The sequence below is a fragment of the Danio aesculapii genome, chromosome 9 (assembly GCF_903798145.1).
Source record: "Danio aesculapii chromosome 9, fDanAes4.1, whole genome shotgun sequence".
NCBI lineage: Eukaryota > Metazoa > Chordata > Actinopteri > Cypriniformes > Danionidae > Danio > Danio aesculapii.
The window spans coordinates 6,369,931-6,395,687 of record NC_079443.1 but is presented as its reverse complement, the minus strand read 5'-3'; the positions used below and the strand labels follow the sequence as shown (position 1 = coordinate 6,395,687).

At 34.4% G+C, this 25,757-nt stretch overlaps 1 protein-coding gene across 1 annotated transcript in view; it reads left to right on the top strand.

Moving 5' to 3' along the window:
• The first annotated feature begins 11,805 nt into the window (after positions 1–11,805).
• The window catches only part of gtf2f2b (general transcription factor IIF, polypeptide 2b), a 44,223-nt gene continuing 30,271 nt past the window's right edge, over positions 11,806–25,757 (top strand). Inside the window, exons 1-4 of the mRNA XM_056465044.1 lie at positions 11,806–11,874; positions 16,201–16,274; positions 16,375–16,393; positions 18,186–18,327. Coding sequence (XP_056321019.1) covers positions 11,806–11,874; positions 16,201–16,274; positions 16,375–16,393; positions 18,186–18,327 — 304 coding nt within the window. The remainder of the gene's footprint in view (positions 11,875–16,200; positions 16,275–16,374; positions 16,394–18,185; positions 18,328–25,757) is intronic.

The following is a 25,757-nucleotide window of genomic DNA, read 5'->3' as shown; positions in this document are numbered from 1 at the left end:
AAATTCTTTCAGCAGGATAGCACTCCTTCTCATACTTTAGCCTCCACATCAAAGTTCCTGAAAGCAAAGAAAGTCAAGTTGCTCCACGATTGACCAGCCCAGTCACCAGACATGAACATTATTGAGCATGTCTGGGGTACGATGAAGGAGGAGGCAGGGCCCTGGCATTTCTTTGCCATTCCAGATGACTTTAGTAATAAGTTATTTGAGTCATTGCAAAGATGGATAGATGCAGTCCTTCAAGCTCATGGGAGTCATACACAATATTAATTCTTTTCACACTGCACCATGACTTTTAGTTCTGTACTATACATTTTTTCTGTTAAGTGACAAGACTTTTGTCTCAGCAAGGTCAGACCTTACTGTTGCTATCTTACTACATCATGATTTATTTAGGTAAAATAAGCATAATCTAGAGGCCTTTGCCTTTCATATAGGTAATTTCTAATACCAACTGATCAACTAGAAGTCGAGTTATTATTTGGTATTCCTAAAACTTGGATTGGCGACAAGACTTTTGTCAGGTCGTATATATTTATATTTGTAAATGTAGTTTTTAAATATGAACTTTTATTTTGAATCGTGATTAACCATTTGACAGCACTAATATAAAATAATTATTTTATCTTACACTCTCAAAAGTTGTCACGTTTAAAAATGTACACATTTTGTTCTTTTTGCATTGTAATATGTACACTTTAGAACTTGTAGTCCCTTCAAAAGACTGATATGGACCCTTTAATTATGTGTGGAAGCTTTGTACACGTGATAAATTCAAGAGATATTATAATGTGAATATTTTCAAGAGATATTTTCTTGATATTTCTGAGATTGAAGTAGTATTAAGTGATACGAATGTAGTCATAATCAGGGTTGGGAAAAATACTATAAAATGTCTTATAAAATAAAATACCAATTACCTTAATTCTGACTGCATCAAAATTAACTTACAAAATACAGCAGCCACACCACATATCCAAATAAAATACTGTATTTTTGTTTTAAAAATACAAATAAATTGACATTTCTTTGCAAATCTTCCATCAATAGGATAGAACTCGTCTCTTAATCTTTTCAACATTACACTGAAGTAAACAATGCTTGATAGCAACAGCTTATCTCTGTTCAAATCATGCGATAAAACAGATATAAGATCAAATATTCACATATTCATGTGTTTTTCCAGACAATTTTTTGTTTTAAAAGTAACCAGCAGATTAGTTTGCCTATGACGCATAACTGTTTCCTAATTTTGTTTAACTTCCATAAGGGCCATCAAACACTGGCTCAGAGACAAACAGTTCATTGATAACAAGAAAAGTGATGGCACCTGAATTTACAGCAACTAACTACGTGATTATTAAATATGAATAAATATTAAATATTTTCATATATATTATGCAGAACTCTAACTCTAGTTTCAGTCCGACTTCATATGCAAACAAAAATCTCACTGTAGTTGTAGTAGTAGTCATAGTAGTAGTAGTGTTGAAGTTGTAGTTTGGGTTTTTGAAGTAGTAGTTGAAGTAGTATCTGTAGTAGTAGATGTCGTTGGTATAGTGGTATCAGAAGTAGTGGATGTGTAGTGGTAGTAGTAGTAGTAGTAGTCGTTTTCGGTGTAGTAGTATCAGAAGTAGTAGATGTTGTTGATGTAGAAGTTGTAGTAGCAGTCATTCCTGTAGTAGTACCAGTTGTAGATGTAGTAGTAGAATCAGTGGTAGTAGTCGTTGTAATAGGTTCAGTAGTAGTACACATTGTAGTAGTAGTAGTAATGGTTGTGGCTGTAGTAGCAGTAGTAATAGTTGTAGCATTAGAAACTCTCTGTAGTAGTAGTAGTTATTGGTGTAGTACTTGGGATTAATTTTTATTATTATTATTATTGTAGTGGTTGTTGTTAATGATTATTTCTGTTGTCCTTTCTTGCTTGTTTACTGTCATTATTACTATCATTATATCATTAGCATTGTTGTCACTCCTTATATATGTTACTTGCTTCATTTAGTGACTGTCATTGTTCCTTTTGTATGTACTCTGACCTGTTTACCAAGTTACCTTTACATACACACACACACACACACATTTTTTTTTTTTTGTATTTGTATCATCTCAAATTGTGTATCTTTTGTATATTCTAATAATAAAAAAAAATCTCACTGGATTACTTTTTAATAGTAAAAAGGAAACGCAAAATTTGAGAGCAAATTTCCATCCATACTCCAAATGCACATCATGATTTTGCCAAGTAGCCTACGATGCGATCCTGGATTAGCATCTATGTTAATCCTGGAACATCATTTTTGTTCAAAAATTTAATCCTTATTTCCTACCCCTAAACTCAATCATAACTATAAATTATTCCCAAAATCAGAGGGAAATAATAGTTGGATAACAATCATGTAGAAGTCATAAACCTAATTGTAAGCCTAAATATCACATACACTGTAAATGTATCTCTTAAATCTGATTGGCTGATTGGAATGTTGTTCTAGCATAGCAGGAACATGTTCTACTTGGTGAAATCAGGTTGGCGTACTCCAAACACTATCTTTAATATAAATCAATTTTCTGTTCTGATCTTTAGCATATATGCAAACCAATGGTGGAAAGAGTACTAAAAATTTTACTCAATTACAAGTACTGTTACATTGCTGAAATTAAACTCAATTACAACTAAAAGTACTGGCGTTAAAAAGTACTTAAGTAAAAGTACAAATTACTCTTTATTAAACTACTCAGAGTACAAATTACTTTTTTAGCTGGTGGCATTGGTGGATTTATTCATAACTGCTGAATCAGACAAGATCCAGGCAATAAAACACATTTTACATAACACATTTAACGATACTATAAACACTTTTGAAACCGTGTAAACAGCATTAACTGAACTGTCAGGTGTGGTTTATATCCGAATCAAAATCGGAGCACGCAGAGAAAAACCCATGCCAACATGGGGAGAACATGCAAACTCCCACAGAAATGCCAAACGACTCAGCTGGGGCTTGAACTAACTTTCTTGCTGTGAGGCGATAGCGATACCCACTGCGCCACCATGTCGCCCACCCCTAAACATATATTTACAAATAAAATAAATAAAATGTAAAATAAATTAAGTTGTAAGTCTTCTTACCATTATGTGTTTTATAAAAACACTTTTGTAACTTTAAAAACAGTATTAACTTATCCTAGTGCCAAGGGCTAACAAACAGCTGGGCAAGGTACTTACTACACGGACCTCACATACTAACATATATCATAATAGTTTAACTTCTGAACCTTTTGTTCAGTTTCGGCTATTATGATGGATGTTTCCTCGGGGGGAAAAATCACAGAGGAATTATACAAATTAAATTATAGATTAATCACCCTATATATATTTTCCATTTATTACATAAAACTTACAAGGAAAAAACATTATGCCTCACTAATATATTAATAATAATAACACATTAATAATACATTTAAGATATTAAAACAGGTACACAGTAAGCAATGAAATAAGAACAAATAAGCAAATTAGGAATTAATGAATTAATACAGTGTGTATTACAATGATGGATTTACATGTTCTTGTAATGATTATCGTATCAATAGCGCGCCGCGATTATTTTACAAAAACAATGTTTTGCTATTGTGAGTATAAAGACAACAGAAATATACACAAATGAAAATAGACTCTTTATAATTTCAAATAATGCCTTTCTTATCTGTATGATCAATAGACGATTTAATTAGAAAAAACACTTGCAAATTATGGAGAAACTCTTCTAATTACCTAATCGCACGAACGAACCGTCAGAAACCACATAACAACACTGCCTAGTGCCTAAACATATTAATAAATAAATTAAACATCACACAACTAAAGTTATGTGTCTTCTTACCATAATCAGTTTTTTCAGATTAGAGACTGAAATCTTGTAACATAATTTCTGCAGATATCATAATGTCAAATTTAAGACTTTTAAAGACTGTTTTAAGAGTATTAAGTATTAAATTTAAGACCTATTTCACAGTATCAAAAACACACAAGAGAAAATGCAAAATCACAAAATGTGTGATAAAATAACATTATTTAAATTGAACAGTGCTAAAGACAGATTAGATGCACCATTGAACAACAGGAAAAAAAACAAAAAAACAAAGCTGATTTATACTTTCACCTCCACTGACTGCGCGTGCACCTCACGAGGCTTTTATACTTGATGCGTTCAACGACAGGGGACAGTCAAAAGAATTCCACTGTAAAGTTAAACGGATGAACAGAGAACTAGGACGTTTCCGGAACTAGGTCATATCATTAATATTGTTCAAAACTAACTAATAGGAGCCAAGCAGCGAAGCCATTAGCGTTCCTATTCTTCTTCTTCTTCCGCTTCTTCTTCTTCCGCTGGATTTGAATGGCAGCCCATATAACCGTACGTGGGAAAGTTGTATAATTTGGCACAATGATAGAAGGCAGTGTCAACATGAACCACAGCAAATCTGAAGTTTCTGACTCAAACTCTCTAGCGCCACCCCTTGTCCAAATTTTCACTTATGTTTATCGTTATAACTTTTTAATCGAATGGGCTACAGTCAAAATTCTTTGGAATTCTTGGAATTCAAGTTGATTCGATCAACCAGTTTTTGTTTAACTTGCGAATAAATCTAACGTAGAGCTTGCAAAAATCGACTTGAAGCAAAAACTCCATAACGCATTGATGTATTCACACCAAACTTCGTGTGAGTACATCTGAAGTGTTTAGGAGCACTGCCCCCTAGTGGTCCGGAGATTAAAAAAATAGCTTTTTTTGCTTTTATCTTCTCAGCCCTTTGTCCAAAACTCATAAAACTGATCTCTTCACATCCGACAGAGAATGTCGAGTCGAATATTGTCCGATTTTCCCAGGTCAGCCATTTTGGGCATTGCCCATTTAGATTTTAGTCAAAAATGCTATATTTCACAAACATATTCACGTATCATTACAAAACATAGTATGCATCTTCGACAGTACATGCCCTGAAGGTACTCAAAAATTTCTGGAGCAGCGCCACCTTGTGCAACCTATTTTTTCGAACTCCTCCTAGACCGTTTTTCCGATTTTCACCAAATTTGACTCCAATGTTCTTCTGGCCATGCTGGCAAAAAGCCGACACGGTTTTCGTTTACGCCACTGACAAATGTGCTGGCACGATGTTAAAGATCGCCCGAGGCTGTAGTTCTGCAATGTTTAAACATATTGACACTGAACGGTGAATGGTGTGTCATTGGCGCCTCACAATAACCACCACACATAAATTTGGTAACAGTGCCACCTAGTGGTCGCACATTATAAACCCTTAACTAACCATCAATAATGAATCTTCCAAAATGGCAAAAAAATTGTGTATTGCATAGGTTTAATGTGGTAAAATTGATATTGAATTATTCCTTGGGTCATGCCGAGAACATTAATACCAAACATGCTATATTATGGCAAACTTTCTGTCCACCATATTGATTTTGTTCAAAAACGTTCTTTTGCAAACTCCTCCTCGACCGTTGATTCAATTTTCACCAAATTTGAATCCGATCATTTTTAGATCATGCTGATCAAAAGTTATGGAAATCATATTGATTACCGAAACAGTTGTTGTTTACGGCATCAACAAATGTGTTAGCACAATGTCAATGTCTTTCTGCAATGTTAAACATATTGACACCCAACGTTAGGTTCTTCATTGTCACCTAACACTGACGACAACACATCAAATTTGTAACTCTGCCACAGGTTTTGGCCTCTGGAATGCTTTGCTCATTCTGGCTCTGGAATGCTTTGCTCATTCTGGTTGTAAAATGCTTGGCCCCTTAATGGCTGCTTGCAGCTATATTTTTTATTATTTTTATAATTTATTTTAATGATTACAAAGTTGGACAACGGGGTGGTGCAGTGCAGCCTCACAGCAAGAAGGTCACCGGTTCGAGCCTCGGCTGGATCAGTTGGCGTTTCTGTGTGGAATTTGCATGTTCTCCCCATGTTCGCGTGGGTTTCCTCCGGGTGCTCCAGTTTCCCACACAAGTCCAAAAATATGCGCTTAAGGTGAATTAGATAAGCTAAATTGTCCGTAGTGTATGAGTGTAAATGATTGCCAATTTCAAATAATTGCAATTTTTTTTATTTTATTTTGTCCACTCAACAATTAACACATTACAGTCTGGCTAGTTTCTGTCTTCTACAAATAAGCTGAAAAGGCTATAATTGTCCAATAATCCTGACCATTATCACCAATAATCCCTAGAAATTGGCATCAGTATATTGTAAACCGATAGGTTCAAATATTCTTTTCCAGTTATCAAAGACATAATTTGTTACTTAATTTTAGATTGTAACTATTACATTGTTTTAACTTCAAAATTATACATCAGTGTAAAACCTATAAATGGTGGAAAAATATATTCTGTAATCTTAAAACCACATGGGTCTCCACTTTTGCCATGGCATCTTTTTTTCAGGTTTTTTCAAACTTTTTAACAAAACACTTTCCATGGCTGTTGCAAATTCTAGCCAAGAATTATTGGTCATCTCGTTATCTCTATGATGATCACGCATGGACGGATCGTTAAGATGTCTGCACAGTCGTACCTGTTTCAGACAAAATCTCTTCAAAATGATTCATATTCAACTCAAATCAAATGCGGTGCGGCACAAATTGTTCACCCGAAATATGTGTACACCGCCAGACGAAATCATGTTGCGAGCACCCAAAGCGAACCGCCGCAAACACAGCCATAACATCACATTCGCCACACACACTGAGTTCAGTAACAGAAAGCTGATTGGCTATTGCATGTAAACCAAGCAACAACAACAAAAAATATTTTAAACTAGCATTAGATGTAGCGTTACATGGACATCGGAAAAATAAGACCTGTGGTAAAATATTTAAGACCTAGAACAGCGAATTTAAGACTTTTTAAGGCTTAAAATTTCGATTTTTAAATTTTAGACTTTTTAAGACCCCGTGGAAACCCTGTGTAAACTGGATGGCACAGTAGAGGGCTGGATGATATGCAGATAAAAAACGGTTGATGTTTAACACCATAACCATTTCAGTATTAATGTTATTATATTATTAATTACCTCCAGAATTGTCAAAAGCGTCTGCTTTATATCTATTTTAAACAGTCATTGGTCTGCACTCTATGTCTCGCACCTTTAAACGCCACCGCGCGTTCACTGCGTGTCAGGATTGCCTTCTGAGGTACAAGTCATTTATTAAATGAAGATAATATATTGACACAGCTTCTTCTACAGCAACAAATTCCATTTTTACTTTTGATATTCGTCGCCAGTTAATCAAGAAGTAGCGATTTTGTTCTCTTTGACTTGTTGTACGGAAACGCTGCTTTATTCGCATGTCTTTTATGCGATATTCCAGTTTTGGGCATACATTTAATTTGCATTTTTAGATGATAACATAGCTACTCACACTGCATCACCACAGCTGTCCCCTTTCTTCCCTATGTACCTGTAGGTGAACAGCTCCTTCGGGTGTGGCCATGGGTATTCATTCTCTGCTATTTCTTTGTCATTTCTGCGTTCTTCATATTCATTATTGCTGTCTTGACTCTCTATATGTCAATTGATAACTTTGTATGATGACAGTCAGCTCACGTATATCTGCAGTAGCCTGAACTTGTTTTTTGGTTTTTCATTGGTCCGTTAAGATGAGATTTTTTTATTGGCTACTGAAATGCTGGTCAGTGGTTGAAATAGGAATTAAATTACAGTACTCTGTAACGAATTGTAATTTTAAAAATAACAAAGTAAATTACTCAGCTTAATTTGTACTCAAGTACAAGTAAAATTACAGACTTAAAATTGTACTTATGAAAGTACAAATACCCCAAAAATGTAATTAATTACAATAACGTAAGTAGTTGTAATTTTTTACCTCCACCACTGATGCAAACTACTGAGAAAGCAAGAAAGCAGCAATCAGAGGCCGCATTATTATGATCATCATATAGACTCCTTACAAAGTATTTTATCGTATTTTAAAACTAGTGTAACCCACTGGTCCTGCTGCACCCAATCGGGTCTGAGCTGAGATCAAACCGGCTATTCTTTGTATGGGAGTTGCTTGCTCTAACAAGGAAGCTAAAGAACATGGCCTCTATTGTCTGTCGCTAGAGCACCTTTAGAGGTCACAGGAATGAGGTTTACCTGCATAGCACTTCGCTAGCTGGCCTCCGTTACACTCACCCCCCTAAACCTCTTTCTCATTCCGGACGAGCCCCCATGTCTAACCCACCAGTCCTACTGCACCCAACCCAGTCTGAGCTGGGATCGAACTGGCGATTCATAGCATGGAAGTTGCTTGCTCTAACAAGGAGGCTAAAGACTATGACTTCTAAGGACTGTCACTAGAGCACCTTTAGAGATCACAGGAATGAGGTTTACCTGCATAACACTTATGCAATATTCAAGATCTTTTACGTAGTCACTCATGTAGCCGGTTTCTGAGGTCTTCAGGCAAAGACCTTTTAGCCAGTTCCAGAATTGTCTTAAGAGTAAAGGTGACCATGCCTTCTGAGTTGTGGCCCCAGGGCTCTGGAACTCTCTCCCTGTAGCACTAAGAACTCTGGGATCAGTTGAACTTTTTAAAAGCATTTAAACACACACCTTTTTGGTCCAGCTTTTAATTAACAGTATAGTGTTTCGGTACTTGGATTTTTAACTTGTTTTTAATATGTTTATATGTTTAATATGTAAAGCACTTCGTGACTTAGTGTCTGTGAGAGTTGCTATATAAATAAACCTTTACTTCACTAGCTGGCCTCCGTTACACTCACCCCCTAAACCTCACTCCCATCCCAGACGAGCCCCCACATGCAACTCATCGGTCCTACTACACCCAACCTGGTCTGAGCTGGGATTAATAATAATAATAATACATTTTATTTATAATGCGCTTTTCTCAGTCCCAAAGAGCTAACAGAGATACAAGGCAAACAAAGCAGAACAATAAAAACAGTCAAAAAATAAAAAGACCACAATAAAATATGAACTATTAATACAATTGGATGATAAAATTAACAAAAATAATCAATCTAAGTTAAAAGCAATGGTAAAAAGGTGAGTCTTAAGGAGTTTCTTAAATCATTCCAGAGAAACAGCATTCCTGATTCTGGTGGATAGGCCATTCCATAACTTAGGCGCACTGTACGAAAAAGCACGACCACCCATAGTCTTCAGTTTACAGCGTGGCTGATACAGCAAGATTGCAGATGAAGAATGAAGACTGTGGGTGGGAGTAACCAGAGTTACCAGGTCACAAATGTAATCAGGTGCTAGGCCATGCACTGCTTTGTATGTTAAAATCAGAGTCTTAAAATCAATACATGATTTAACAGGAAGCCAGTGAAGTTGCTGAAGTACACAAGTGATATGGTGGCACAAGGAAGTATGTGTTAAAACCTGTGCAGCAGAATTTTGAATGTACTGTAAACGTCTCAGAGAGCTTGCTGGTAGGCCCCCGAAGAGTGAGTTACAGAAGTCAAGACATGATGTGATAAAGGCATGGATAAGCCTTTCCGCATCAGGCCGTGATAAAAAGGTCTAATCCGCGCAATGTTACGTAGGTGAAAGAAGGCTATTTTAGTCATGTGTTGGAAGTGTGAGTTAAAACTAAGCTGTGCATCAAAAAGCACCCCAAGGTTAAGCACCTGGGTAGAGGGAGACACTTGAAGATCACCAACAGAGAGTTTAAAATCATTACACTGGTTAACATTGGTAGGAGTGCCAATTAGTCAAACCTCTGTTTTAGAACTGTTTAATTTGAGGAAATTTTGATTCATCCAGGCTTTAACTTCCAGTTAACAGGCAGATAAAACTCACGTGGCTAAGGTGAGATCAGGGTGAGCACTGATGTAAATCTGTGTGTCATCAGCATAGCAGTGATACCCCAGGCCAAATTTATGCATGATCTGTCCAAGAGGCAACGTGTAGATACTGAATAGGAGTGGGCCAAGGACAGGGGGACACCCTGGTGCAGTGAGACAGTCTGAGATCTATGACCACCCAAACTGACAAACTGAGAGCGGTTAGTGAGATAAGATACAAACCAGTTAAACACCGTACCAGATACCAATCCACTTATTAAGCCTGTCCAGCAATATCTTGTGACAGATAGTATCAAAAGCTGCTGTCAGATCTAAGAGAACTAAGATGCCACATGCCCCAGAGTCCGCAGTTAAAAGAAGGTCACTGACAACTCTAACTAAGGCAGTTTCAGTACTGTGACCCGATCTAAACCCAGACTGAAATTTCTCAAATAAACTGTTTGTTTGGAGATGGTTTTGTAGTTGGCACACCACCACACGCTCAACCACTTTAGCCAAGAATGGTAGATTTGAGATCGGCCGATAATTAGACATCAGCGAAATGTCACTGCCAGGTTTTTTGAGAACTGGAGTTACAGCAGCCATCTTCAGAACAGGTGAAACAAACCCACTACTGAGGGAGGCATTAACAATGGCAGTGATGTGGGGCTCAAAAACAGACACAGAGTGCTTCAAGACCATCGTAGGAAATGGATCGAGTATACAGGTGGTAGAATTCATTGACAGTACAAGATGTATAATAAAATCAGAGTCAACCGTGTTAAAAGTTTGAGGATTCTTTGCATGGGAGTCGCTTGCTCTTACAAGAAGGCTAAAGACCATGGCCTCTAACGTCTGTCACTAGAGCACCTTTAGAAGTCAGAGGAGTGAGGTTTACCCACATAGCACTTCGCTAGCTGGCCTGCATTTCACTAGAAAATTTTTAAACAATAAAGTATTTTGAGACTAAATAATACACTTTCTTGCCCTTTAGAAACAGGCTTTAAACAGAAGAGTCAAACACCTTTATCTAGTGGCGGCTTCGGGACATTTCAAAACAGCTTATTGGAAAGTTCATTGAGTTTAGAAGAATTCTACTGCTTATAGACCAGGGTTTTTATTTACAATGTGAATGAATATCACATGTATATATGTGATGCTGGTATAGGTTGTTGAGGAAGGCATCACTGAAAAAATCATTCATTGGATTTACTAAATAGCTTTGAGGATAGTGGTTGCAAATCTGGGCTGAATTTAAACAAACAAATCAAGTTGAACATTACTAAATGTAATTTATTTGTTTAAATTGAGCCCATAAATGTTTGCAACAATTTTACACAAAACTTTTTTTTTTAGTGTATATCACATTTGCGTCCTTGTGTAGGCTATTGAGAAGTAAGATACAATATAGAGTTCATTTAATTTCACTATAAATTACACTTAGTTAGAGCTAAATAGCGTTTTCTATAGTGAAATACACTATATATTAGCCAAATAATCGTTGTTTGGAAATCTTTAGGCCTAACAAAACTGTGTAAATTAATGTCAGCTGGGACATTCTACAACTATCAGTTGCTCTCTTCCCAGACAGGAATTGCACTTAAAAAACTCTTTATTTACATCTTAATTTGACATTTACATTATATTTTAATTTGAAAATAAAACAATATGTCATCTGAAAAAATATGCTTTTTTGATTAATCAAAGTAGCAATAATCGTGTTTTAATCAAATTCACTTCAAATATTATCCATCTGAAAGAGTTTTTAATAGCTAATAGTGAATCAATAGTGAATTTGATTTCTTCTCATTGCCACAAGATGGCGGTACGTAAATATATACGCTCTCGGCTATCAGGCAAGCTAACGTTCACGTTCAGTGCAATTTGCCTTTAAAAAATCCAAGGTATAATTACTGTAGTTCAGTAAAACCATTTCAGTCCATAACGATAAGTACTTAGTCATGTCAGAAAAAGGATACGACGTCGATTTAACCAGAGCCAAACAAAACACGGGAGTCTGGCTGGTGAAGGTTGGTGATTATCTGTCAGAAAGAACATTTAGAAAACTCTGTTTGGGCACAAAACTCTGACTTAAATGATAGAGGGTGGAACAGAGTAACAAAACTAAGTTATAATTTGGTTTAATCCCTTTTGCTATTAGTTAAAAGTTGTTTGGAAATCTGTAATATTCCTAAAACGGTGTAAATTGATGTCAGCTGGGACATTCTACTACTGAAATCTCAATTAAAATGTGCATAGACAGGAATATTGCACTTGAAAAAGTGTTTATGTGTACATCTATTAATTTGAAACTAAAACAATATGTTATTTGAACAATTACGCTCTTTTGAGTCATCAAAGTAGCAGTAGTTAATTGTGTTTTATTTAAGAAAAATAATAATTCTGTCATTCAAAATACAACAATGTATAATAACAATCAAATATATTATGTAAATTACATAAAACAAAGAAAATTAGCAATAAATAAAACAAGTAAATAAATAAAATAAACTAGGTTTCACACAATCGATTTGTGTTTGGACAACATAAAGGAATTAAGTTAACCTATTGTTTTTTTTGTTTGTTTTTTGAACTGATGAACTCCTTTATTATTAGGAAACAGTAAAAAAAAAAAAAAACTTTCAATGCAAATGGATTACTTATTCAGTGACTATACCATGATTGTGAACAAGTGGTTATATACCTTTCAGCAGACATTTTGTAAAATGCATTTTTCATGAACATTGTCATGTGTTACTGTCACTGGTGTTATTTTTTTTTTTTCTGGGTAACAACACCACTGAAGACCATTTCTCACTGGTGATTCATTTGTGTTACTGTGTTTTTGCCCGTCACATTAATAAAAATGTGTTAAGATATGTAATAATTTTAAATATAATAATTTGACATCTATTGAATTCTGCTACACAAGATTCACTTAATGATTGTATTGTTTATAAATATTTATCATAAGATTTTCATTGTTATAGCAAATATATGGTTTTGGAAATGAACTAACATCATAACAAACCTGATTAAAAATACATAAATATATATTCTTTTATTCTGTTCTCTAGTAACCATTGTTCCCTGTAATGCACTAGATAAACTGAGACTCGTCATAGCATTTACATATTGCTCTATTGTTGATTTGATTGCTTCTACTTCCATTTTTTTTCTCTTTTGTTGATTTTGATTGCTTCCATCGTGTGAAATCTGACATAGCATTCAAACTCTCTCTGTCTTTACATATATGCATGTATATATTTATTAGACTTATAAACTTCTAATTTGCACAAATTTCATATTCATAATAATTTGAGTGTATAAATAGTTTGAATTTTCAGTATCATAGGCCAGATTAATGTGAAAATGTTTAAAATAAGTCATCTTCAGGCGTTTGTGATGTGATCAACATCCACAGCCAATATAACAATCAAAATATGAAAATAAATTTTTGTATATATATTTTTTTTCAGTTGTTAGAAATTTAATTATTATTATTTGTATTATTATTATTATTATTATTATTATTATTATTTATTTACACTCAAAACATGACATTCACTGTAACTACTTATTTAAAATAAGCTGACACACAAATCTTGAGGGATTTCTTTGCGACAACCCGATTGTTTTATGTTCAATCCAGTTAAATTTGAAAAAACGGATAAGTTAACTTACCTTCATGCTGTAACTCTACAGTTTTTGATTAACTAGAAATTGTCATAGTTTTACTATATAATGATTTTGGTCCATCTTGACATGATAGCGTCATACAGTTGCTGCATATTTTCTTTTCATATGTTAACTACAGCTGATCAAATCATTATAAAACTGGTAAGTGTATTTCGTAGTGCTGTAATTATACCATTGCGATCTGCTAGTGTTTGCTTTGGCTTTTTCGGGATTAATTATTGTGATCTGATTAAAACAGAGAAATACTGGGAAATATCTGTAGACTGATGGCATTTCATGCAGGCCAGCCTTATAATCTTAAATATAAATATACATTTATTAAATATATTTTATGCTGCATACAAATATATATATGATTTGCATATTTTTGTTCAGTTTGTTTTGATTACTATTAAATTTTCTTTATAACTTGCTTTGTATAAAAGTGTCTGCCAAATGAATAAATTGTAAATGTCACCACACATTAGTCTGTTCTTCACTTAGCTATATATATATATATATATATATATATATATATATATATATATATATATATATATATATATATATATATATATATATATATATATATATATATATATATATATATATATATATATATATGTATATGTACATACAGTTTTTAAGCTTTAAGCTATATTTTTTTTCAATAGTCTACAGAGCAAACCATCATTATACAATAACTTTCCTAATTACCCTAACCTGCCTAGTTAACCTAATTAACTTAATTAAGCCTTAAAATGTCACTTTAAGCTGTAAAGAAGTGTCTTGAAAAATATTAATTACTGTCATCATGGCAAAGATAAAATTAATCAGTTGTTAGAAATTAGTTATTAAAACTCATGTTTAGAAATGTGTTGAAAAAAAAAATCTTTTTTGGGAAAAAAAAAAATAGGGGATCTAATAATTCAGGGGGGGCTAATAATTCTGACTTCAACTGGATGTATACTATATATCAGTGTTTCCCAACCCTATTCCTGGAGGCACACCAACAGTACATATTTTGCATGTCTCCCTTGTCTGACCCATTAACTTCAGGTGTTGGAGTCTCCTCTGATGTTATGATAAGTTGATTCAGGTGTGTTTGATTAGGGAGAGGTTGAAAATGTGTACTGTTGGTGTGCCTTCAGGAACAGGGTTGGGAAACACTGCTATATATCACACACACACACACTACCAGTCAGTGGTCAGTAGGGTTTGAAAATAAGCTTCTCCTTTTCACCAAAGCTACATTTATTTGATCAAAAATAAAGTTTAAATTGTAAAATAGTGAAATGTTATTGCACTATAAAATAACTGTTCAAAAGCAGTCTATAATTTAATTTAATAATTTATTCCAGTGATTTAAAGATAAATTTTCAGCTTTATTACTCCAGTCTTCAGAGTCACATGATCCTTCAGAAATCACTCAATATTAATTATTATTATTCCTTCTTATTATTATTATTATTATTATTATTGTTATTATTGTTGTTGTTGTTGGTATTAATGATAATAATAATAAGAACAATCATGACTGGAATAATAATTCAATTTGAAACTACATACAATAGGTAAGCAGTTATTTAAAATTTGAATAAATATTTAACAATTTTTTTTACATTTAATAAATGCCAACTTGATGAACAGAATCATTTACTTAAAAAAACGGCTGTGTGTGTGTGTATGTATGTGTATAGATTAAGATTTGTATAGATGTGTATAGATCAGATTAACAGCGAAGGATGAACCCAAGTTGAAATCCAGTTGTATCCCTGACAACCATAGAAACACTCTATAAACCAACTTAGCAACTGCACAGCAATGCCATGGCAACCTCACATTAAACGGATCATCATGGTGCCAAGTTTACACTCGCTTCATCTGCTTCAGCTGATATAAACATACTGTATTGTAATTGTGGAGTTATTCAGGCACTCAAATTTTCTTTTTTTTTTTTTTTTTTGCTGGTTCAGATTACTTATTTAAAATGAGTTGAAACAACACAATTTCACATTTTTGAGACGACTTCATGCTTTTATGTTCAATCCACTTAAATTTGTAAAAAACTATGAAATGACGATTTATGTTGGTACAACATGAAGGAATTGTGTGGAACCCTGCATTTTTTTAGACATATGCTGATATTCATTCATGCAGTATATTGTGACAAAAAACATATTTATATTGTGAGCACTTATAGTTAAAATAGGTAATAATTATTAAAACTTTTAAAGTGCCAGACTGCTCTTACCATAAACCATATTTTGTAGGAATGTAGAAGTTTAAATTCCATTAGGCAGATTTTTAAAAGGAAAGTACTTTGATGGACATTTTTAAAGAGGTACCACCAGGAAGAGTTTTAAATTATCAAAAATTGAACTGAAAAATCATTTTTAACTTTGAATAAATTTTTGTGTTTTATCTATTTATATTTTATATATTTGTCTAAGTAACTTTTTTAGTGTAATACGAATTTGTTTTTATCATGTAATATTTTATGAATATCCATTTTGCCACGAAATAGCCATAAGTTGCTGATGTGGCAATAAATAAATAAATAAAAATTTTAAAGTGTTTTTCAATAATGTTCAGACTGTTGTGTTAGTAGTTCATTACTAATAGTTGATTTATTTTTCAAGTCAAAAACTAAAGTCTTGTTCATTTTTTCATACTAGGTTCCCAAATATCTCTCTCAGCAATGGGCAAAAGCATCTGGGCGAGGAGAAGTAGGCAAGCTTAAAATTGGGAAGTATGGCCTATTTTAATACCTCAGTTGAAATGGACATTTAATTTTAATTTTAATTTTTTTGCATGAAGGGATTGCGCTCAAGCATGTTTTACTTTTCCAGAGCTCAAGGGAAGACTATGGTAAGTATTTTTTGATTAATATTTAAAAAAGATTAGATAAAATCATTTTGGTAGCAAGACATTTTATTGCATGATTTCAAGCAACTGAAATGTAGAGGAAAATAGGAAGTATATATATATATATGTATGTTTGTGTATCGGTTTTACCTTAATGAACTATTGGTTGAATTCACATTTAAAGGAACACTCCACTTTTTATTTTAATAAATCACCTTATTTTACAAAGTTTTCTACTGTTGAACAATCGAGTTTTATCATTTTTGAAAAAATTCAGCCAATCTCAAGGTCTTGGAGCACTTTTAGCTTAGCTTGGCATAATACATTGAATCGGATTAGACCATTAGCATCTCGCTCAAAAAAAAAAAGATTCACCTATTTAAAGATATAAGTGTAAACTGATAAGAACTTGAAAAGTAACTTATGGTCAGCAGACTATCTAAAGGACCATCAAAATAAAGTGTTACCTGATTTTAAATAATCCATCACTCAAAAAAGGATTTTCAACACTGTTCAACACATTTCTTGAATTTTAGGGGGACAACTTAATTTTTTTTATGTTCAATCCACTTAAATTTGCAAAAGCAACTAAGCTAAATTATTGATTTGTGTTGGGACAACACAAAGGAATTGTGTGGAACCCAGCATTTTTTACAGTAATCTTTTTTTTAATTTGAAAATAATGTACTATATCAGTGGAGGTGATATTCCTTACGACCTGTGAAAATTGTTTAGTATTTAAATGGAAGCGAACTAGCTACACTACTGACAAAAGTCTTGTTGTCGATCCCAGTTGTAAGAACAACAAATAATAACTTGACTGCTAGTAAAACATTTGGAAAAGTGGCAGAAGGTAGACTTTTCCTATAAATCATATGTTGAGCTGCATCCCAATCATCACAAATACTGCAGAAGACCTATTGAAACAGCATGGACCCAGGACTCTCACAGAAATCAGTCAAGTTTGGTAAAGGAAAAATTAACTGGAGTAGCATTCAGTATGGGGCATGTGAAAGATCTGCAGAGTGAATGGTGACATCAACAGCCTGAGGTATCAAGACATTTGTGCTGCCCGTTACATTACAAACCACAGAAGAGGGCAAATTCTTCAGCAGGATAGTGCTCCTTCTCATACTTCCGCTTCCACATCAAAGTTCCTCAAAGCAAAGAAAGTCAAGGTGCTCCAGGATTGACCAGCCCAGTCACCAGACATGAACATTACTGAGCATGTCTGGGGTAGGATGCAATTTTACATTATACATTATTATAACTATACATTCACTATACCTTATTTTCTGTTAAGTGACAAGACTTTTGTCTAAGCTAAGTCAGACCTTACTGTCCTAACTAAATAATTAAAAATCAAGGCATGATCATATTTTATTTTGGTAAAGTAAGCGTAATCTAGAGGCCTTTGCCTTTCATATAAGCCACTTCTGATACCAAATGATCAACTAGAAGTCAAGTTATTATTTGTTGTTCCTAAAACTTGGATGGGCAACAAGACTTTTTGTCAGGTAGCATGTTTTTAATAAATTCAGGAGGGATTGATTCACTCTACACACTGAGGAAGTCAAAACCTTTCAGTCTGTTTCCTGGTGAATAAAAAGCAAGACATTTCTTCCTGTATTCATCTTTGTCAAGACATGCGCTGCTGAAAGAAAGTGTTTTTCTCCATATCATATATTAAAATGTCACAGTAGATTTGCATAATTATTATGATCTGACTCTGAGCTGGAGAGCAAATGTTTGACGTATCTTTGTTTGTGTAGACTCTGACGGATTGTTTCCTCAGGTGTCTTTCAATCTGAATGAGGAGCTGACAGTTGTTGATTGCTCCGGGGAGAAGATTTCCTCCGTTCGCTCCCCTAGAGAACATCCATTCACCATGCAGACGGTGGGAGGGCAGACCCTCGCTGTCTTTACAGAGAGTTCAGGTGAGTGTAAACAATACTTTCTACAGTGGTGGAAAGAGTACTGAAAAATCACACTCAAGAAAAAGTACCATTACTTTCCAAAAACTGTAGTGTAAGTAGAGTTAAAGTGTCTGTTGTAAATATTACTCAACGTATAAGTAAAAAGTTTTAAAAGTACTCATGAGTAGTGAGTGAGAGAGGCTAATACATTACATGCAATTTGTCCGTGTATGAAAACGTAAGATTCTGTAGTGCATTTATTATTGTTTAAAGCCATTTCAGTCATCACATGATAGATATCCATCAGCTTCTTATCAGTGACGTCCAGCCTAAAAACAATCTCTAGGTCATTGTGTATAAAGATTTGTGACTTCTGTATCTTGAGGTTGTTCTGTATAATGCCATTTGATTGGACAGGAATTACAGGACTGATTATTCTACTTTAGCCAATCACCATAGAGAAAAATAAAGTAATGACTGCAAGGTTGAAGGAAAATAGTGGAGTAAAAGTACAGATACAGCACTAAAAAAGTACTCATGTGAAAGTAAAAGTACACACTATTATAATTCCTTAGAAAAACTAGTCAGTTATAGTAATTTGACCATTTGTAATTTGTTACTTCACACCTTTCTGCAATGTACTACATACTACAACTCAACTTTCTGACAACTACAGGATGGAATCATGGCACCAATCAGCATTCAAGTGATAGTTCATACAAAACTGAAAATTCTGTTGTGATTTACTCACGCTACACTTGTCACAAACCTCTTTGATTTTCTTTTTCCTGTTGAACACAAAGATTTTGAGGAACATTGAAATCTCGCAGCCTTAAAGGGAACTTATGATGAAAATCAACCAGCTGATTGGACAGAACTGTGTATAGAGTGTCCACAGTCATATTGGAGTGATATAAACCCAACAAGTCTGTTTTTTTTATTTCCTGACATTAAAAAGGCATCCAAATCCCTCCCATTTTGAGGCCCACCACAATGATGTAGGAGTGCGGTTTCCTCATCCACTGAATTAATTAACAGCTGAGTATTAATATGTCTCCGTAGTAATGCATATAATCATATCAAAAAATAAATCAGGTTTATTTTGGACAATAACATAATGGATGTCCATACAGCAGTGTATATTAACTTGTATTCTGTCACATTTGCCATTCAAAAACAGTGCAAAGCTAAATGTGTGTGTTTTCGCATGTGTACTTTATATTGACGTTTTGTGTGACTCATCGTTGCAGAAAGGCTTGAATTAATTCCACAACAATTACATCAAATAACAGTTGGGAAAGTTCTTACTGTAGTAAGGGAGATCTGCTTTATTCTTGTCTGGCACTGTGCTGTTTATCTACGCAAAGGCTATGGCTCTGCAACGCACATGGGAATGGTGGGCGGGGAGAAAGAGCTCACTTGCATTAAAGGCACAAGAAACAAAAACAGCTGTCCTAACAGCTCAGATTTCCCAGATAAATAAAGGTATAATACATAATCTGATGGGTATTTTGACCTGAAACTATACAGACACATTCTGAAGACACAAAACACTTATCTAAAATCTTGAAAAAGGGGTAAAATATGTTCCCTTTAAGAGCTCCATAGTATTTTTTTCTTTTCTTCTAAGAAATAAAGGTACAAAATCTGCCACTGGGGTTTTTGTTCCTTACAGGTGCTTAAAGGTACATATTAATATCTAAAAAGTACAAATGTGAACCTCTTAGTACTTTATAAATACCAACGTGAACCTTAAAAGTATTAAAGTGAATCTTAAATGTACAAAATGTTCATCTGTATGTTATAAAAGTGTACTTTTTGAAAGGTACCGCCCCATTGACTAAATTTGTACCTTTATTTTTGAGTGTGCACTATGGAAGTTAATGGTTACATGTTTCTAACATTCTTCAGATTATTTTCTTTTGTATACCACAAAATAAAGAAACTCAGTGAGCAGTGATTAAATTTTAAAAGTTTTATAAAATATTAACATACAAGTCAAAAGTTGTAGCCAATTTCTCATTTATACACAGTAAGCAAGCAATAGTCAACAGAAATAAATGGTATTTGGCTAAATGCATCACTGTTAGCCAATAACTGTGCCTGCTTGGCTGGTTAATTGAAGAAATCATTCCATCTAGTGACAGTTCCAAAAAGTTAAGCCAGCCGTACAGTTTGGACATTTTAAAACATTTTTTATATTTGTTTTTTGTGTAGAACTTTTTTTTCGTAATAATGCAGTTTGCATAATTAAGTTTATTTTTTATGGGTCAAAGACAAAAAGTGGGGGTTAAGTCTCAGAATGAAAGGTGTAACAGCAATTTTTTCCCCCAATTTCTGTTTAACAGAGTGAATTTTTTTTCCAACACATTTCTAATCATAATAGTTTTCATAACTTATTTCTAATAACTGATTTATTTTATCTTTGCCATGATGACAGTAAATAATATTTGACTAGATATTTTTCAAGACACTTCTATACAGCTTACAGTGACATTTAACGGCTTAACTATGTTAATTAGGTTAACTAGGCAGGTTAGGGTAATTGGGCAAGTTATTGTTTAACGATGGTTTGTTTTATAAACTATTGAAAAAAATATAGCTTAAAGGGACTAATAATTTTGACCTTAATGTCTTTTAAAAAATTAAAACTGCTTTTATTCTACCTGAAATTAAACAAATTAGGCTTTCTCCAGATGAAAAAATATTATCAGACAAACCGTGAAAAGTTCATTGCTCTATTAAACCTCATTTGGGAAATATTTAAAAAAGAAAAAAAAATTAAAGGGGGGCTAATAATTTGTATAATAAGTAGTAGGAGTGTTTTATTTACTCGCCCTCACCTCCTTTGCCATAGTATTCTACTGCGACATCGCGCATAGGAGATAAATGACATCAGTAAATAATAACCGGTTATGATGTATTACTGAACCGAAATCGAATTGTCCCTCATCTGCATCGTGGTGCACCGAAGAAACAATTAATTTTGACACCCCTATTAGTTAGTATCGTCAGCTGTTCTCTTTCAGTTTTTTGAGACATACTACAATATTCACTACAATATTATGGACTGAAAATCCTTCACTTCTAAACAGATCTCAGATCCGCTGTAAATGCTGCTCTCCGAATCACTGTCTATCTCCCCTGCATCTGTGTTTGTGTTGCCACTGTGAAAATTAGCACGTGCATGTAATGAAACTCCCCTTTTCATGCAAACCCTTCCCTCTTTTGCCACTCGACACTTACACTTAAACACTGGACCCACTTTGCTGACTTTTTTAAAACCAGAGGTGTAAAAACACCCTGCTGAGACAGGTGGGTTTCATGGCCCTGTACGCCCCTTATAAAAGTGATTGTTGCATAATAGGTGCTCTTTATAGGGTTAGTAATCTCTAAACAATGAATCACCCTCATATTGTTCCAAGCCCCCTGAGAACTTTGTTCATCTTCGTAGCACAAATGAAGATATTTTAAGTGACATCTGAGAACTCCCTCATCCTCCATAGGCGAATCCAGTCAAGAAAGGTACAAAAAACGTCATCATAACATAGTGTGTTTTTCGTGGCTCAATTAGAATATTATCAAGTTCCAAGAATACATTTGTCTAAATCAAAAATAACTCCAACTCAACTTTAACTCAAACAATTACTCAACTTGCATCAGTCAAACTGACTAAAAATATTAAGTTAAGCTTTGAATAACTTAAATTTAGTTGAAACCTGATTAACGTATTAAAGCAACATAAAAATATTTGTTGTCTTGACTTTTTGTCATTACATTTTTTAAAGCACAGTTTCTTCTCTTCGGTGTCAGTATAGGATGCTCATTCACTGATGTATACCACAGATGAGTTCCTCTGTTTAATACAAAGCACCTGTGCATCTGCATGTGTATTTCCACAGTGCGACCAAACGTGGAAAGTATAAAGAGCATAAAATAAAAGTATATGTGCTGTTTATCAGACGTATGGCATGAAAAGCAGATACACACGTGCAAACAGTGGGTGGGGAGAAGCAGCTCATTTGCATTTAAAGCCACAGGCTACAAAAACAGCTACAATACACTCTGACACTAAAATGGGCAGATTCTGGAGTCTATAATAAATAATCTGACGGGTATTTGAGCTGAAACTTTACAGACACATTCTGGAGATACCAAAGGCGTATCTTACATCTTGTAAAAGGGATAAAATAGGTGTTTTTTTTAAAGAATCAAACCATAAAAAAGAATATATGGCATTCATTTGAATTATTATTCAAACTGTTGATTAAAGGTTTTGTTTTGTTTTATGTGTGCGCAAAAGTATTGTATAGCTCTCTATAGATTAAGATTATTTCATTTAAAGTACATACTTTTTTTCTGGATTTTTGAACAACCATTGCTGTCTATTTATCTTAGATTAAATTTTTTTATTAGATTAATTTTTTTTAAATTTAGATTTTTAGATTTAATCTAAAATGGCATAAATTGTGTTCTGAAGATGAGTAAATGAACGAGCAGGAGTGGGCAAACTCAGTCCTGGTCCTGCATAGTTTAGCTCCAACTCCAACTAATCAAACACACCTGCTTATACATTTCTAGTGACCTTGAAGACACTGAGTAGCATGTTTTTGATTAGAGTTGGAGCTAAACTATGCAGGACACCGGCCCTCAAGGACCAAGTTTGCCCACCCCTGGTCTAGAGGGTGTGGAACGACATTAGGGTGAGTAATTAATAACATAATTTTAATTATTGTGTGAACTAACATGAAGCCCAATAAGTGTTACTAAAGCCTGCTCTGTTACTGCAATTAGAAGTCAGTAGTTGAGATGTAAACAACTGGATTACAAAAATTACTTTAAATTTAAGATTTTGTTAATTGTACTTGGTTGTTCAAAATTTGGCGGCACTGTGGCTTAGTGGTTAGCACTGTTGCCTCGCAGCAAGAAGGTTGCTGCTTCGAGTCCAGGCTGGGCCAGTTGGTGCTTCTATGTGGAGCTTGCATGTTCTCCCCATGTTCGCACAGTCCACAGACATTGGATTGACTAAATTGTCAATAGTGAATGTGAGAGTGTATGGGTGTTTCCTAATACTGGGATGTGGCTGGAAGGGCATGGAGTTGTGCAAGGGTTGTGGCTTTGTCAGCTGCACATCCATAATGCGAATCTCTCATTCCACCACATCCCAAAGGTGCTCTAGTGGATTGGCCATTCTCCTCTGACCTCTGGCATCAACAAGACATTTGTGCCCACAGAACTGCTTCTCACTGGGCATTTTCTCTTTTTTGGACCATTCTCTGTAAACTCTAAAGATGGTTGTGCGTGAAAATCCCAGTAGATCAGCAGTTCCTGAAATACTCATGCCATGTTCAAAGTCACTTAAATCACTTTTCTTCCCCATTCTGATGGCTCGAACTGAAATGCAGCAGCTCCGCTTGACCGTGTCTACATGCCTAAATGCATTGAGTTCCTGTCATGTGATTAGCTGTTTAGAAATTTGTGTTAACGAGCAGTTGGACATATGTACCTAATAAAGTAGCCAGTAAGTGTATGCTGGAATAGTTGGCGGTACATTTCGTTATGGCGACCCCTTATAAATAAAGGATGAAGCCAAAGAAAATGAGTGAATGAATGTTTAAAACTTTAATAAACAATAACATTTTAAATGTATTAAAAAAATCTAACACATTTTTTTTTGGAAAATTAATAAACATTTTGAAAACCATTAAGCAAATACATAAAGGTAAGAGTTCTTAAAAAAAACACCAAAGTAACTGTTTCCAGCATTAATAATAATGTTTTCAAGCATCAAATCAATATATTAGAATGGTTTCTGAAGTATCACTTAATTCAGCTTTGCTATAATATTAAAAATGGCATTTTTAAGCATTTTTAATTAGAAAAACACTATTTTAAACTGTAACTGTGTCACAAATTATTGTTTTCTTGTATTTATCCGCCACTCCGTCATGCTGTTGGTCATTTTAATTCATCTTCAACAAAAACAGATTGCTTGTCCCTGAAACCACCATATGCTGAAAAACTTGAGGACTTCAAGGACCATTGTCCTACTTTACTTCAGCAAGATGAAAGACAGATCTTTAATAAATGATTGCGCTGAAGATCGCAGCATTACAGCGCAGCTGAAAATAATTGTAGCCTTACGGAGAATCGCACAAGGCTAAGTGTGGCATTGCAATCATTGTGTTGTGTGCTTTTGTTCACTTATGAATATATTTTTTTCCTCAGTTGTCTGCTTAGCGCTTACAAGCCCCAGGTATTGATTAAGCGGTTGCTTAGCAACAGGTTGGCCACAGAAGTTGGCCATGAATAGAGGCTCTACTTGTACAGTTAAAAGCTTTTTCTGGGGGTGGAAGGGTAACAGTGTCTTTTTCTCAGTAAGTTATGAATTGAAATGGTTCAGGGTATGAAAAGCTCTCTATTGGCTAATGAATAGCACAAACACTTTTCTTTGGTATTGGTTTCTTTTTTGGTAGCGAAGAGGGCTGTTTGAGGGATGGAGGTCATGCTTCATTGTGTAATCAGGGAGCAGCAAGTTTTTGTGTTTTCTGTCATAAAGGCCAAAACAAAACCTCCGCATGTGGGGATGTGCACGTCGAGTAATTGCTTTATCTGTTTGTCTTAATGAACTTTATGACCCATGATGTTAATCCCGGACAAATCTGTCCTTGGCTCTGGGATCGAATATGCTCATAACCTTTTGTTCTGCTCAGAAATCGCCTGAAAGCATTTATTAAATGTGAAATGTTTATTAATATCGAACCTCTCATTTTTTTCTTTGCAGAAAGTCATCCATGTTCTTTTGTTCTCTGAATTAACAAATCTGTAAAATTTACAGTAAAAAAAAAACTGGCAGAATTTTGTTGTTATACAGTTTGAAATTAAAAAAGAACAGTAAACCTTTACTGTAACCAGTATTTCATTCATTTATAGTGTTTTACATTAATGGTTGTGCCCAACTGAGCCTGGTTTCTCTCGATGTTTGTTTTTTTTCTACTTTCCTCGATTGGTAATGTTTGTTCCTCACCACTGGCTTGCTTGATTTTGAGACTTTTGGGACTTGTGGAGCTGCGCATTGATGGATTTGCTCTTCAGTGTTTGGACTTTCAGCAGTGAAAATTAACCCACACTGGACTGAATTAAACTGAACTTCAACTGGACTGACCCAGTTTCAATTTACTATAATATTCTATGTTAAGCTGCTTTGACACAGTCTACATTGTAAAAGCACAATGGAAGTAAAGATGTGCTGAAATTGAAAATTAATGTTTTGAACTACTAACATCTACACATTTTACTTTTGTTACATCCACATAAACACAACTAAGGATGTGGAGATGAGAAAGTCATGATGAACCAATGCTCATTATAGACAACTTTCCCACAAGCAAAACAAACAAATAAAAACATACTAATATATAGAAAGTGCTCCTAGTTATCAACACAACTAA